Below are 16,516 nucleotides of genomic sequence, written 5' to 3'. Positions count from 1 at the left end.
AAAACATTTACAAACAATCACACTCCCTGGGGGGCATACACAAACATCGCACACACTCAGGGATGCCTGAACCGATGCTGACACCAAAACAACAGCCATACACCAACATCAATAAAAACACACTCTTGAGTACAACAAGACCAGACCTGAGCTGTGCAACCAAACTGTAGAAAGGCAATGTGAGCACGGACAGAACAGGAGAGCTCAACATCATCACTCAGCAACACTGCACAGATAACATACCCCAACACAGACAAGAAGTGCATCATCTCAAAAAAATCATGGACACAAACTGGGACCAATGGGCCTACAATGAAACACAGACAGACATACCACACCACCCATTAAGTCAAAATGGTGCCTTAGTGTACCACATGCATGCACATGCACGATCCTGACAAATGACAGCTCCCACATGAGAGGAGAAACCCCCCAGGACGCACCAAAAACAATGCCAGGGACAAGAATAGCCCTAGGTGCATGTGACAGACACACAAGTAATGCACACCACACTGGAAACACACATCTGAATGAATCACAACACATTAACAAAACACACACACTTACATGCAAATAGAACAACACACAGAGCATCTGTCAGCTGCAAGAGATAACACAGACCAAACACTGCAGACATCCACATCAAACACACAACAGATGCACATGACAATACATCACATTGCTAACACAGCAGGACATCAGGGGTGCACACCAGGCAAGGGCAAGGCAACGCAACATACACTCACAGCACTGCATGCATGACAAGCAGTGTGTGCACAACAAACATACCAGTCACACACAGATATGAGTGGCACAACATGAACACATACACCACCAATCAGCACAGCACCGAAACAACATCACACAAAGAAAGTGAAGTAGTACCACAGCAAACACACATACAGCCAATACAACACCCACACATGCACAAGTCTGGGACTCCCAGGCGACAGCACTATGACTAGAGGATTGTGCAGCACAAACAGCAGAACTGCAAATTGGCAAACATGTCAGAAAAACAATACAAGAAACTCACATAAACCCAATTGGTCAACTGTCCTCAGTGGCACATTGGTCCTGTGCACAGATCAGCACCACAAAGCATAGTGAAGCCAATTAACTGATGGGGAGGCCCACACACTGGCAAGCCAAGGGGACAGCTGACATGATAGTGAAGTGGTGTGTACGCCAGTAATAGACAGGTGAGCAGTGCCCCATACAAATATAGATGCAGGGCACACACACAATGGGTAGGCATCAGAAGCACAGATAGGCAATGGTCTGACTCCACACCACACATGCCATATTGGCTCCAAAATAGACCCAAGTGACAGCAATACATGATAAAACACACCCACAATGTCCGTATGGCTGAGCAGGGCTGCACAGTGAGCACAAACAGTTGCAAGACACATGGCTGATCAACAAAACACAACACTGACTTGCCAGACACACACTCTGCATACTCACAATTGCCAACAACAATAAGTAGTTGTCCCCCACAAGTGCAAGGACACACCAACACACTGCATAGTGCACAACCTACAACTCACACATGTGCACACAGTCACAAGCACATGGCTGACCAATAAAAACAACTGGCACCCAACTCCAGGGTGACACATGTGTGCAGTTGACATTGCAGGGGCACACACACACCAACACCACTGACAAAGTCACCCCTTCACACTGCACACTCATGAACACCCAAGTGCACACATTGAAATTAACACATGTGACTAGGATGCCTGTACAACACTAGATGAGCATACACCAACACTGCTGTGCACACATCAACAAAGCACACACAGACATGATTACCCTGGCCTGCCAGCCTGCAATACTGTGGATAGAATCCCACTTTGTGCTGGCACTGTATACAGACATGACATGTTTCCAATATAGCTAAGCTGCCCAAAGAGTGACCATAACAACAGTAGTCCATCACAAACCAACATCATTGCACCCCCAAGACTCAGAGTCAAGAAGAACTGAAGTGCATGTCACCCCTGTAAAACTCAGATTAAAGTGACCCAAACCATTGGCAATGTTGAAGTGGCATATAGAGCATGTGTCACAGTAAACCATACCCAACACAGAAGAACACTTTATTCATCAAGGACACTGACAATGCAGACAAAAGGAGTAACTGGTTTCATTCACGTATCACAGTGGAGAAGAGCAAGGCCAGTGGCCATTACAAAGTGCAGACAATGTCCATGAGATCCTGCACAGGGAAGGGGTAAACAGCAAGGCCAGTGGCCAGTCCAAGGTGCAGAGTATGTCCATGATATCCTGTACAGGGAAGGGGTAAACAGCTAGGCCAGTGGTCAGTCCAATGTACAGAGTATGTCCATGAGATCCTGCACAGGCAAAGGGTAAACAGCAAGGCCAGTGGCCAGTCCAATATGCAGAGTATCTCCATGAGATCCTGCACAGGGAAGGGGTAAACTGCAAGGTCAGTGGCCAGTCTAATGTGCAGAGTATGTCTTTGAGATCCTGCACAGGGAAGGGGTAGACAGCAAGGCCAGTGGCCAGGAGAAAGTATAGGTGAGGTACATGAGAAGCTGCACAGGCAAGGCTCAAACAGCAGTGAACAACAAGGCCAGTGGCCATGAGAAAGTGTAGGTGAGGTACATGCGAAGCTGCACAGGCAAGGCTCAAACAGCAGTGAACAACAAGGCCAGTGGCCAGGAGAAAGTGCAGGTGAGGTACATGAGAAGCTTCACAGGGAATAATTAACACAGCCAGGAGCAAAAAGGTTAGTGGCCAGTACAAAGTGCAGAGTAAGTACATGAGATCCAGCACTGGGAATGGGTGCCATGGTCAGCAACACACTCAGGGTGTTAACAATGTCGCTATATATACAACTAATGAGCATTAAAATAATTTGTCTATATATCTTCTCACAGAGGTTTTTATTGGACAAAATTAATTCACAATTTGGTGCAAGAAAAGGGGCTTCGTATCTGTGCCCATGAATTCTTTTAAAAGGTAATAAGAAGGATATAATAATAATTACCTTCCTCTATATATACAACTAATGAGCATTAAAATAATTTGTTTATATATCTTCTCACAGAGGCTTTTATCGGACAAAATTCATTTCACCATTTGGTGCAAGAAATACAAGTCTTGGAGGTAATGTCTCCCCAAGTGTTTTTAAATATCTGAAATACCCTAGTGTAGAGTTACTGTTGAGTGTTTAAGCAAAAAGGTTATTTTTAGTTTACTTTTCAGAAAACTTTACTGAAAACAATAGGTGTGGTTAACCTTGAGCGAGGTTCTTTAACCCCTCCATACGTGGATGCAAAAGAATATCTGTAGCTGACTCTGTTTTGATATCTTGGATTAAGAACAGATATCTTGTATTAAGAACAGGTATTTGCAACTGACTCTCAGATGTATGAGTGTCGAGTGATGGATGTTTCTGTGATTCCTGTGTTGTGATTGGTATGCACCATTTGGATGGAAAGAGGGATGTGTTCTTGACCTCCTTTGGCTTAAAATGTGCCTATATGTTTTGAAAGAATGGTTTTTGTGGTTTATCACCAGGATATAAACACCATTTTAGTATACGCCAATCAATGGTTAACTGTTCCTCTAAAATTGTTTTTATTCTCTTTTATGTCTTTGTCTATGTGATTATGTACAGATTCATATTGTCTTCTGGGAGATATCGTTCCTTGTCCTGAAGAAGGTGGTGTCTAAGCAACAATACCCACCGAAACGCGTCAACACTAATTGTTAACAGGCATACTGTAGACTGTGGAAGACATTTGTTATTATTGTCAAATTTATTGCATGAAAATCAAGTTTATTGCATGAAAATCAAATGTCAGAATAATGAATTTGGTCTGGTGTATTGGCCTGTTTAATTGATTAGAAACTATTTTTCTTGCAGGTTCTCCCAGTGTTGTACTAATTGTTTGTTTTAAAAAAAAACCTTTTGGGCAATATTTGCCATATTGTGTTTTTATTGTCTTTTTACATGTTTTTTACTACCTAATAAAATATATGTATATTTTCTTAGCACCTGGCCTTTGATGGTGGTGGTGTTATGTTCTGGTGATTCGATTAAGCGAATGATTGTATGTGGCTTGGGTTATTAGGATACCCAAGGGGGATTTCTGTTTTGACTGAAGTCTATTAGGTGCCCTATCCCTTTGGTGGTAAATGGGCCCCTCTCATTCTCTGTTAAGATAACAGTGTAATGTACCACTATTTCCCAGAACAGGAGCATGACACTGACTCATCCCAACTTCACCCATATGTGTAGCAGAGACAAAAATTCAGCGAACATTGTACATCAGCATGTGGGAAACATACATTTATACATGCAGGTATGAGGCTGGACACAGTACATGCCCATCTCATACCCATGCAGGATGCCAGCACAGAGACCAATGTGTGTGCTGACCACATCTACTGTGCATTTTTGGGAATACCAAGACATACATGACATTGCTACATATGTTTGTGTGAAGACTCACTGTGTCCAACACTGCGCAGCGCTCAATGCACTTGCCCTTTAACTAGCTTACTGTGTCACGGAGGTCACATTGAGGGACATGATCTTACTAAAGCAACCCCTCATCACAAGGCCAGTCGTGTGCAATCTACATGGCTAAAATGGTTCATTAACCTCTTCACCGCGGCAGGAATTCCGCCACGGCGCTGGGGGGGTTTGGGGGCAGTTGCGGTGCTGCCGTGCTCGTGACGGAACCACTCCGTCATGAGTCACGGGTGAGCTGTGCTCATGACGGAGTGGTTCTGTCACGTCTCCGCCCACTGCGCTAATCGCCCGCACAGGCGGGGAATTAGCGCCGCGTGGGCGGAGCGGCCGCCAACGGCCGCAGCATGACGGAACCACTCCGTCATGAGCACAGCGCACCCGTGGCTCATGACGGAGTGGTTCCGTCATGAGCACGGAACGGGTTAATGGAGAGTCAAGAGGAAAAGCACACATTTGACACTCTGTACATTCAGTGATGTGTCCCTGTCAGATTGGGAGGTGATTGTGCAGGCCAGGTGGGGTCACACAGAGGTCCAAAGTGGGGCATCAGAACTGTTAAATGAAGGGACAATTTGGAAGCACAAACAGTGCCAACACATGCGAGTATGTGCACATGCTGGTGGTAATGGAAGGGTCTGTGCACAATAATGTGGAAATCTACAGTGTCATAGGTGAATGACCAACAAGAGTGTCACCCTCGGGATTGAGGTCCTTAGCATAGTGCAGAACTAGAGATGATCAATCAATCAATCAATCAATCAAAGGCATTTATAAAGCGCACTACTCACCCGGAGGGTCTCAAGGCGCTGGGGGGGGGGGGTCCGCTACTGCTCGAACAGCCAGGTCTTGAGCTTCTTCCTGAAGGAGAGGTGGTCTTGGGTCAGGCGTAGTTCGGTGGGGAGGGCGTTCCAAGTCTTGGCGGCCAGGTGGGAGAAGGATCTACCTCCTGTAGTCGCTCTGTGGATGCGGGGGACGGCTGCGAGGGCGAGACTGGTCGAGCGGAGGTGGCGTTTGGGAGCGTAGAAGTTGAGGCGGCTGTTGAGGTAGGTCGGGCCTTGGTTGTGTAGGGCTTTGTGTGCGTGGGTGAGGAGCCGGAAGGTGATTCTTTTGTTGATCGGGAGCCAGTGCAGGTCTCTCAGGTGTCTGGAGATGTGAGTTCGTCTGGGGACGTCGAGGATGAGTCTCGCCGAGGCGTTCTGGATCCGCTGGAGTCTCTTCTGGAGCTTGGCGGTGGTACCGGCGTAGAGGGCGTTGCCGTAGTCCAGTCGACTGGTGACGAGGGCCTGGGTGACTGTTTTCCTGGTCTCGGTGGGGATCCACCGGAAGATCTTACGTAGCATGCGCAGGATGTTGAAACAGGACGAGGAGACGGCGTTGACTTGTCTGGTCATGGAGAGGGAGGAGTCCAGGATGAAGCCCAGGTTGCGTGCGTGGTCTGTCGGTTTGGGTGCGTTGCCCAGGGCAGGGGGCCACCAGGAGTCATCCCAGGCGGAGGGTGAGGAGCCCAGGATGAGGACTTCCGTCTTGTCTGTGTTCAGTTTCAGGCGGCTGGTCGTCATCCACTCGGCCACGTTTTTCATCCCTTCGTGTAGGTTGGCTCTGGCGGTGGCGGGGTCGTTGGTCAGGGAGAGGATCAGCTGGGTGTCATCGGCGTAGGAGATGATGTTCAGGTTGTGTTGGCGTGCGATGGCCGCAAGGGGGCTCATGTAGACATTGAAGAGGGTGGGGCTGAGCGAGGAGCCCTGAGGGACGCCGCAGGTGATTTCCGTGGCTTCTGATCTGAACGGGGGCAGGCGGACTCTCTGTGTCCTTCCGGTGAGGAAGGAGATGATCCATTCCAGTGCCTTCTCCTTGATCCCGACGTTGCTGAGGCGCTGCACTAGGGTGCGGTGGCAGACAGTGTCGAATGCCGCGGAGAGGTCCAGGAGGATGAGGGCCGCTGTTTCTCCGTTGTCCAACAGGGTTCGGATGTCGTCTGTGGCAGCGATGAGGGCGGTCTCGGTGCTGTGGTTGGCCCGGAAGCCTGACTGGGAAGGGTCGAGGGAACCAGTCGTCTCGAGGAAGGCTGCCAGTTGCTTGTTGATGGTCTTCTCGATGACTTTGGCTGGAAACGGGAGGAGCGAGATGGGGCGGTAGTTCTTGAGTTCGGTGGGGTCCGCCGTTGGTTTCTTTAGTAGAGCGCTGAGTTCGGCGTGCTTCCAGCTCTCAGGGAAGGTGGCGGTGTTGAGGGAGGTGTTGATGATGTCCCGCAGGTGGGGTGCGATGACAGCGTCGGCCTTGTTGAAGATGTGGTGAGGGCAGGGGTCGGTTGGGGAACCGGAGTGGATGGAGTTCATCGTGCTGATGGTGTCTTCGAGGTTGATCGGTGTCCAGGCGTTGAGGGTGGTGGTGGGGGGCGTTGGTTTGGTCGTGGGGAGCGTTGGTTGTGTTCTGAAGCTGTTGTGTATGTCAGCGATCTTGTTGTGGAAGTAGGAGGCGAGGGAGTTGCAGAGGTCTTGCGATGGGGTGATGTCGTTGGTTCCGGCGTTGGGGTTGGAGAGCTCTCTGACGATGTTGAAGAGTTCCTTGCTGTTGTGTGCGTTGTTGTCCAACCGGTCCTTGAATGCTGTTTTCTTGGTGGCGTGGATCAGTTGATGGTGCCTTCGGGTGGCGAGCTTGAGGGTAGTCATGTTGTCCGGCGTTGGGTCTCTTCTCCATGCTTTCTCGAGGGCTCGGCAGTTCTTCTTGGAGCTCTTGAGTTCGTCGGTGAACCAAGGGGCCTTCTTGCTTCCGGGTCTGCTGGGTGGGGTCCTCAGAGGGGCGAGCTCGTCCGCGCAGGTGGAGATCCATTTCGTGAGGTTGTCGGCGGCTTGGCTGGGGTTCGGTGAGCTGGCGGGAGGGTGCTGGCTCAGGGATGTGGTGAGTTGTTCGGCTGTGATCTTGTTCCAGCTTCTTCGTGCGGCCTGTTGCTGGTGGTGGTGGACCGTGGTTCTTTTGAAGGTGAAGTGGATGCAGCTGTGGTCCGTCCAGTGGAGTCCAGTGGCGTGGCTGAAGGAGATGTCTTTGCTGGACGAGAAGATGGCGTCGAGTGTGTGTCCGGCGAGGTGGGTGGGGGTGGTCACCAGCTGCTTGAGTCCGAGGGTGGCGAGGTTGTCAAGCAGGGTGGTGGTGTTGCGGTCGTTGTTGTTCTCCAGGTGGAAGTTGATGTCCCCGAGGAGGATGTAGTCGGCCGAGGGGAGGGCGTGCGGGCTGATGAAGTCGGCGATGTCTTCGCTGAATTGAGTGCGTGGTCCCGGGGGTCGGTAGATCAGGGTGCCTCTGAGGGTGGTCTTGGGGTCGGTGTGGATCTGGAAGTGCAGGTGTTCGGCGGATGTCAGGGTGTTGTCGGCGTTGGTCGAGATACGGATGGTGTCTCTGTGGATGATGGCGATGCCTCCTCCAGTCTGGTTGTCGCGGTCTCTCCGGATGATCTTGTAGCCCTCTGGGACGGCGATGGCGATGTCGGGCGCTGAGGAGTCGTTCATCCAGGTTTCCGTGAGGAAGGCAACGTCAGGAGCTGTGGTGTCGAGGAGGTTCCAGAGTTGAACGGCGTGTCTGTGGACGGAGCGGGTGTTGAGCAGGATGCACTTGAGGTGGTTGCTGCTGGTGTTCGGCTTGGCGGGTGCTGGTGCGGGGCAGGTCCGGATGCAGGTGAACTTGCAGGTGAGGCAGCTGAAGGGTCCGTGGGTGCGTCTCGGAGTGGCTCGGTAGCACCCGGGGGTTCGGCCGGTGTTGAGTGCGTTGAGGGTGGCGGCATCGTAAGTCAGGCGGGTGGGCTGGGGTCTGCGAGGGCCAGGGGTCCTGGCACTGGGCGCGGTCCAGGCGCGGACGGGCGCAGACGGGCTTACCTTTGGCGCACCTTCGGCGCTCATTCGGTGCTCCCGCTGCGCGCGTCCGCTGCGCGGTCGCTCTGGGGGCGTCATAAGAGGGGAGCCGGGAGGGAGGGTCTGCGGGGAGGCGGGGAGCGCGGGAACCAATCGGCGGGCGGGGGGGCGGGGTCTCGTGGGCAGCGGCGGGAAACATGAGGCACATATTGAGCCTTAAACAATTCCATCACCACCCTCTGAACAACAACCCTAGCTAAGGCCACAGATTGGCCTGTGAAGGACATCAGGGACCCACACAGACATTCACACTAGCAATCACTGTCCTGACGCCTGCATTCCAAACTTGTTGCGTCACTGTATGACTGACAAGACAAAACATGTTCCTCAAATCTTGATGAGCAGGCAGGGAAACATGTGGAATAGGGTAAATACCCCTTCCCCCTGGAGACAGCATGCTAGGCAGTGCATAACCCAACCCCACACTCTCACGCACATACTGCAGCAGCTCAACTTTATGTGTGCCCCTGCACTCTCACTCCCACTCTGAGAGACTTACCACGACATTTAGCGCACCATATAGCCTCGGATACTGGGTGAGCACCTCTAGCTCCTCGGTGGTGAAGGGAGTGGCACGGATCTTCTCAGTCCTCGCCATCACTGTGGGCAGGAGTCAGCAGCAGCAGTTGGTGGTGAGGGGTGGCAGGCAGCAAGCCCTGGAAACAGCAGCAGCAGCAGCAGTTGGTGGTGAGGGGTGGCAGGCAGCAGGCCCTGGAGACAACAGCAGTAGCAGCAGTTGGTGGGGAAGGGTGGCAGGCAGCAGGCCCTGGAGACAGCAGCAGCAGTTGGTGGTGAGGGGTGTCAGGCAGCAGTGTCTGGAAGCAGTGGAGATGTGTGGCTCTCTCACACACATATATAGCCCCATGGACTCGTTTCAGTGGTTCTAAGCTGCTGCAATTGGTGTTCCAGGTCTGCCTTTTTCAAATACATCCATTGACCGGCTCCGCGGTGGTGGTGCACGCCTACCGCGGTCTTCAAAATTGCATCAGGCTACCGCGATTGCGGTTCCTATTGACTGTAAGGGCATGGTCCATGGCGGTGACACACCACAGGGGCCAGGCAGGTGCTACCGCGATCGTGCATCTTTCAATAGCATCCAATGACCGGCCCCGCGGTGGCGGAGCACGCCTACTGCGATTTTCAAAATTGCATCAGGCTACCGTGATTGCGGTTCCTATTGGCTCTAAGGGCATGGTCCATCGCGGTGGCACATCGCTGGGGCCAGGGGGGCGCTACCGTGATCGTGCATCTTTCAATATCATCCAATGACCGGCCCCGCAGTGGCGGAGCAAACCTACTGCGATTTTCAAAATTGCATCAGACTACCGCAATTGCGGTTTCCATTGGCTGTAAGGGCATGGGCATTGGTGGTGACACAGCGCTGGTGCCAGGCGGTAGCTACCGCAATTACGGGGCATACATTGCTATGGGTGGCCTGGATCTGGGTGGCGCAGCATGCCAACCACCATTAGCCATGTGTATATGCCTATCACTCCCGCAATGGTGTCTTGGGCCATGTCGGTGACACACCACTGGTGCCAGGCGGTAGCTACAGCCATTCCGGGGCCATACAATGCTATGGGTGGCTGGGATCTGGGTGGCGGAGCATGCCAACCACCATTAGCCATGTGTATATGCCTATCACTCCCGCAATGGTGTCTTGGGCCATGGTGGTGACACACCACTGGTGCCAGGCAGTAGCTACCGCAATTCCGGGGCCATACATTGCTATGGGTGGCCGGGATCTGGGTGGCGGAGCACTTTCACAGCACATATGGACACATCAAGCTGTGTCTATGTCCAAAGGGCAGTTGCCAGTAGTGCACAGTGACCACATGATAAATGGCATGTCATTGTGCACACAATGTCAATGTGACATTTTCCCCACTGTTGACTACACATGTCGTGTATGTGATCTTAAACATTGCTGTTGGACTTGGCCCTTCTGGCGGGTTCACCCAATAAACTTTTTGCAATTATCCTAGCTTTTTCCCTATGTTGTGTGAGTGGTTTTAGGCCTCTAGGCAATTTAACACTGTGTCACAGTGTAAAGTGCGTGCGCTTGGTGTTACATTTAGTGAGACTGACCTGCCCTCCCATAGGAATGCATGGGGAATGTGTGTGTCCATGGTAGTTCCTGATGCGTGGGGAGTGCAGGGTCGAGTTTAGTATGTGCAAATTCGTGAGATTGAATGCTGCGCGATGATGTGTGCGGCGTTACTGTGTCTAGTGTAGAAGTGCCACTTCTAGAAGCTGGCATGTCTGTGTAATAAATGTGAAGTGACTGTCTGGCTCGTGATTGGCTGGTGTGCCTGGCTCCAGGAGTCAGGATGGGTCTGTCCCAGTGGTGAGTGGAGAGATCTGCATGTTGATGAGTGGGAGGAGTACACCTGGGACCTGAATAGGGCTGGGCTTTCCCTACACAATGCTGGCTCCGCCCCCTGTGGTGCGACTGATGTCCCTAGCCTGTCCAGTGAATGGGGAGAGGGGCTGAGCACAACAGAGTGCTCCAAAACCAGTTGAATCTGGTTTTTCCTCAACCCTGCAGCCTGAGACAAAGGAAATGTGGATATAAAAAGGGGCTGTGACCCCATGTAAGATGTTCTGCTGTGCTGATCCTGACGCTGGGGGCTGCTGCTGCTGGCCTCCAGGAGGAACCGCCACAAGGGACTGCCTTCCTGCTGGAGGGCCCTGTGTGCTGGCCTGCCTGAGCCCAGCATTGTGCCCCCTGAACTTGGCCTCCATTTGAAAGGGCGCTTTGATCTTTATTGCTGGGAAGAGCGCGCCATTTTTGTGCCAGTTTGCTTCTCAGTGGCACTGCCGTAGCGGGCCACTGCAACGTGGGGGTTCAGAAAGCACCGCAGTACCAGCCCCACATCTCCTCACAGTTGCGCTGCCGTTGCGGGCAACTGCATCACGGGGGCATTTTTCTTCTTTACGCGATAGTCTCAGAGTGGGACTCCTGGGGGCACGCGGAGTGCACGCCCTACCTGCTTGTGGCGCATTGTTTTGGGCGCCAGAGGCATCCAGAGGGCCAGGAAAGCTGTGTCGCCCCAGCTGCTCAGCAGTGGGCAGCTGGGGCGTTTGGCCCCATTGTTCTCAGAGCCCCAGTAGGGTTCAGTAGGCACAGTGGTGCCAGTCCCCATTCTGTTCCTCGGGGGCATTCTCATGTAGAGTCCCAGACAAGGACTCAAGGGGCACGCTGGTGCCCAGGCCCATTGTCACAGCTGCCCAGCACTTAGTGGGCAGCTGCAACGTTTAGGCCTGCTCTTTTGCGCCTTCTGCCTTGGCTGCCTGCGCAGCCCAGCCCTGACATTTTGGACAAAGGGTGTTTGAGCCCCTGAGAGGCCAAGTTGGCCTGGGGACAGTTTTTCTGTGTTGTGCCCTCACCTAGGGTACATGGTTATTTTTACCTGTGTACGTTTGCGCAATGTGCATTGCCTTTATGCTATTTTTTTTATTCCTAACTGTGTCTATGCATAGGAGACTGTTTTCCTAGTATAGGTTATGCTAGTGAGTTCATGGTTCCCTGCGTGATATATGCCTAAGGTATTTAGGATTGCGTAGGGTGTACTTACCTTTTACCAGTGGTTACTGCTTGTGCGCTACATTTATTATTTGTTCTACATTTCTACAGTTACAATTGGTGATTTGTGCTAATTCTCACAGTGGTCCATGTGGCCCTGTCTTGTGTAAATAGTCCCCTGTAAATTCTGCTCAGTGCCAGTCGGCACAGTGTAAATTGTGTGAATATTATCTAATGTGTTTTGGTATAATGCAAAGGCTATTTTTATATATAACCTTGTGTGGAGTTTCTTTTGTGGTGGGCCTAGGGGGTTGTTGCTGTGCGCGCGCGCAAACGCTTTACACATTGCCTCCGGGATAAGCCTGACTGCTTGTGCCAAGCTACCAAGGGGGTGAGCAGGGGTTATCTTTGGCGTGTAACTCCCCAGCCCTGACTTAGAGTGGTGGTTTCTGCCTGGCTTTGGCGCAAGCCCTAGCCAACCAGAAATCCCATTTCTAACAATTGCCATGTACTCCCTCACATGTCACTTGTGATATTGATGGGCATGTACACTGAACAGTGTTGTGATGTACTCTGCAATGGGTACACAGTGCAATGTGTGAAAGGGCTGACAAAAGTCCAAAGATGTATGTTTTAATGGATAATGTGCAGATTTGACTGTCCTCCTTTCATGGCTCATGCACACACTTGTTGTTTAGGCACAGACTGTGCTCATTGGGTTGTTGATGTGTGTCCTTTGCAACCTACACATGAAGGTGGGGCCGGCACAGCAGCAATGTATGTGACAGTAGTGTTGCAGTTTCACACATATGCTGTATGAATTACTCTCAGGGCTGCTCGTGCTATATGTGGCCATATCCCCTTGTGCATTTAGATGACCTGTTTTATTGGGAGGCACTTGCTGTGTGAAAGGGGACAAGTGTACAAGTAGTGTAGCAGAGGTTGTCCCTACATGTAAGGTGGTCTATGACTCAACTATGAGGCTAGTCATTGTTGTTGTTGTGTCACTCAAGACATGAGATGTTGTACACGTGTCATGTTGTATTGCATTGACATGTGTCCCCTTTCATCTCAACTAGGAGGAGACCAAATATACATCGTCCCTTCACAGTGTTGGCAGTCATGGAGAATGAGGAGATCATCCGGAAATTCCGTCTGGATAGAGCCACCCTACAAACCCTATGTGCTATGTTGGAGCCCCACCTGCAGCCTCGCAGGACATATCCGGGTGCTTTCACCCCAACAACAAAGGTGATGGCGGCCCTGCATTTTTTTGCCACTGGATCATTTCAGCACACGGTGGCCAGCGCAGGTGGGATGTCACAACCGATGTTCAGCATGGTGCTACAGGATGTCCTGTCCGCTCTGATGATATAAAAGGACAGATATATACATTTTCCCAGGAGGCATGAGTTGGCGGATGTTAAGAGTGACTTTCATGCCCTTGGGCACATCGTCCAAGTTGTTTATGCCATTGATTGCACACATGTTGGGCTCGTTCCACCGCAGGCACATGAGTTCGTCTACAGGAATCGGAAACATTTCCATTCCATCAACGTGCAAGTGGTGTGCCAGGCGGATATGATCATCTCGCAAATGTGTGCCAAATTTCCAGCCACGGCCTATGATTCATACATCATGCGGAACAGCATCGTGGCCCAGCTGATGGCTAATCTACCCACTCCGCAATCCCCAGACACCGGCTGAAGTCCGTTACAACGATGCCCATGGGAGGACCTGTCATGTGGTGGAGCGTACTTTCGGTCTCCTGAAGTCACGGTTTCGCTGCCTGGACAAGACGGGAGGTGCACTGATGTACTCGCCCCAAATGGTGTGCCAGATCATTGTTGCATGCTGCATGCTCCACAACCTGGCCTTATGCAAGCAGATCCCAATGCTTCTGGACGGTGATGATCAGCCGAGGCCCCCGCCTGAAAACCAACCCATGTCCAGTGATGAGGATAGTGGAGAGGAGAAGGGTGTTGACCTGCGCCAATAGCTCATCAACCACTACTTCACTTGAAGGTGAGTGGCAAGGTACAATGGGGCCATTGTCTGCTGATGTTGTTGGTGAAAAGGTCGATGTGAGCTCTGTGACTGCAGCCTGTTGTTCACTCAGTGCTGGCTGCCAATGTTTAGGGGACACAATAGTCATGCACAGCTATAGGAGGTCTATGTTGGTACTGTTGCTCATTGTAATGTGTGCAGATTGGTGTACCTTGATAACAACTGTTGTGTGTTGGCTGTGATGCCACCGCCTGAGTAGTGACTATTGTTCTGTGACCTGTTTATAAGCCCCAGTGACCCTAGTGATATTGCCCAGGGCTTTGGTACCATGATGCTCTTCCCTCCGTGTGTCCCTGGGCCTCGCCCCTGCCCTGCTGTCACGGGCCTGTTGGCTCACCACTGTCTGCACACGCATACTCCCCCTGACCTCCGCAGTTGTTGGGGTGGGGTGTATATCCTATGTGGCAGGGCGGGTGTTGCTGGCAGCCCTGGTGGTGGTGGTGGTGATGGTGGTGGTGGTGGTGGCCACAGGGGTTGTTCCAGCATGGCTCAGCGTAGTAGTCATTGTTGCTAAGGGTGCAGGAGTGGCTGTGGTGTCCTGGGACCAGTTGTGCCCTGGCATGCCAGTTGGGCCGGCTTCCTGCTCAAAATCAGAATCCAGTGAGTCTGTCCCAGAGAGTCCATGTTCCAACGGGGGAGGAGACTGGCTCCACAGGTTGGTGTTATCGTCCGCCGCGGTCAATTCTTGGTCACCTGTGGGACAGAGGGGAGATGGTCATTGACGTGCCCACCTCAAGCTTGCAGTTCTCTGTCTCTAATTCACAGGTAATGCAATGCACAGTTGACTATTTCACACATTGTATGTCTGCACAGTGATTAACATTATGACATGATGTGGGGGTACATACATCTTTTGGCCATGGGGTGACATGTCGATGGTTACCATGCCCCACGTGCATATTTCATTATTATGATGAAAGGTTGTCATCTGACAACTGGTGGATACACAACTTAGTGGGAAGCATCTTTGCTGATTGCTCTGCCTGGCAGCCGTTACATCTGCGCATGACCTAGCCATTGTCGTCTCATGCATTCCTTTGTCCTGTCCTGTGCTTTGATTTTGTAGTTCAACAGACCATGCTTGCTTACTTTTCCTATAGTCCTTCATGCTCAGCCCCCATGGAAGTTACAGAGAGCATTTGTTGCTGTGCATGTTGGTGCCCTGATTTGCTTCTAATTAGATTTGGTGATTCACACTGCTGTTTCTGTGACAGTTACATTCGCTTAGCTGGGTGCACACTGTATATAGAGATTGTATCTGTGTCAATTTATGTGTGATGTGCGGCCTTGTGTTGTCATCTGTCTCCATGTTTTTCTGTTTGTATGCTGGGGTGCATGCACTGACTGTTCACCTGTCCTGTTGTCACATTGTTGTGGACTTTGTGGCACATGCATCTGTGTGGGGTGTAGTGCTCCATCCTGCTCAGTGGTGGCACAGGGGTACCTGGTGGGAGTCGTGGTGCAGGCCTCCCACCCACAGACAGGACGAGTTTGGTGAATGGCTACCCAACTGTTAGGGTTCAGTATACAATGCGATGTTTGCCACATGCTGGGGGTTGAGTGCTCCATCTTGCTGAGCTCGTAGACAAGGAGGCATGGTGGGAGTTGTAGTGCAGGCCTCCCACCCCCCAACTGCCCTCCCTGGGAAGATGGCTACTTACCTGTTAGGTGAGGGTAAACTGTAAAATGGCTGCCACATGCTTATGGGTGGGGGGAGTGCTCCATCCTGCTCAGGGGTGGGACAGGGGTGCATGGTGAGAGTTGTTTTGCAGGCCGCCCACCCCCAGACAGACCAACCTTGCTTAATGGCTACCTACCAGTGAGTTTGATTGGTGAGATACAATGGCTGCCACATGCATCTGGGTGGGAGGGAGTGCTCCATCCTGCTCAGGGGTGGGACAGGGGTGCATGGTGGGAGTGGTATTGCAGGCCTCCCACCCCCCAACAGCCCTCCCTGGGAAGATGGCTACCTACCTGTTAGGTGAAGGTGAACTGTACAATGGCTTCCACATGCTTATGGGTGGGGGGAGTACTCCATCCTGCTCAGGGGTGGGACAGGGGTACATGGTGGGAGTCGTAGTGCAGGCCTCCCTACCCACAGACAGGACGAGCTTGGTGAATGGGTGCCCACCTGTTAGGCTTCAGTGTACAATGCAATATTTGCCACATGCTGGGGAGGTGAATGCTCCATCTTGCTGTGCTTGTGGACAAGGAGGTTGGGTGGGGGGAGTGCTCCATCCTGCTCAGGGGTGAAACAGGGGTGCACGGTGGGGGTTGTATTACAGGCCTCCCACCCCCAGACAGACCAACCTTGCTTAATGGCTACCTACCAGTGAGTTTGGTTGGTGTGATACAATGGCTGCCACATGCATCTGGGTGGGAGGGAGGGATCCATCCTGCTCAGGGGTGGGACAGGGGTGCATGGTGGGAGTGGTTGTGCAGGCATCCCACCCCCCAACATGGGAAGATGTTTACCTACCTGTTAGGTGAGGGTGAACGGTACAA

General features: G+C 51.9%; 1 protein-coding gene across 1 annotated transcript in view; it reads right to left on the bottom strand.

Moving 5' to 3' along the window:
- Positions 1–16,516, bottom strand: part of LOC146867488 (uncharacterized) — a 434,961-nt gene that overhangs the window by 26,282 nt on the left and 392,163 nt on the right. Inside the window, exon 7 of the mRNA XM_085622074.1 lies at positions 6,935–14,704. Within this exon, the coding sequence (XP_085478200.1) occupies positions 6,935–8,457 (1,523 nt within the window). The 5' untranslated portion in view covers positions 8,458–14,704. The remainder of the gene's footprint in view (positions 1–6,934; positions 14,705–16,516) is intronic.

Source organism: Triturus cristatus, chromosome 1_2, assembly GCF_964204655.1.
Source record: "Triturus cristatus chromosome 1_2, aTriCri1.1, whole genome shotgun sequence".
NCBI lineage: Eukaryota > Metazoa > Chordata > Amphibia > Caudata > Salamandridae > Triturus > Triturus cristatus.
The sequence above is the reverse complement of the archived record's forward strand: the minus strand, read 5'-3'. Positions and strand labels throughout refer to the sequence as shown.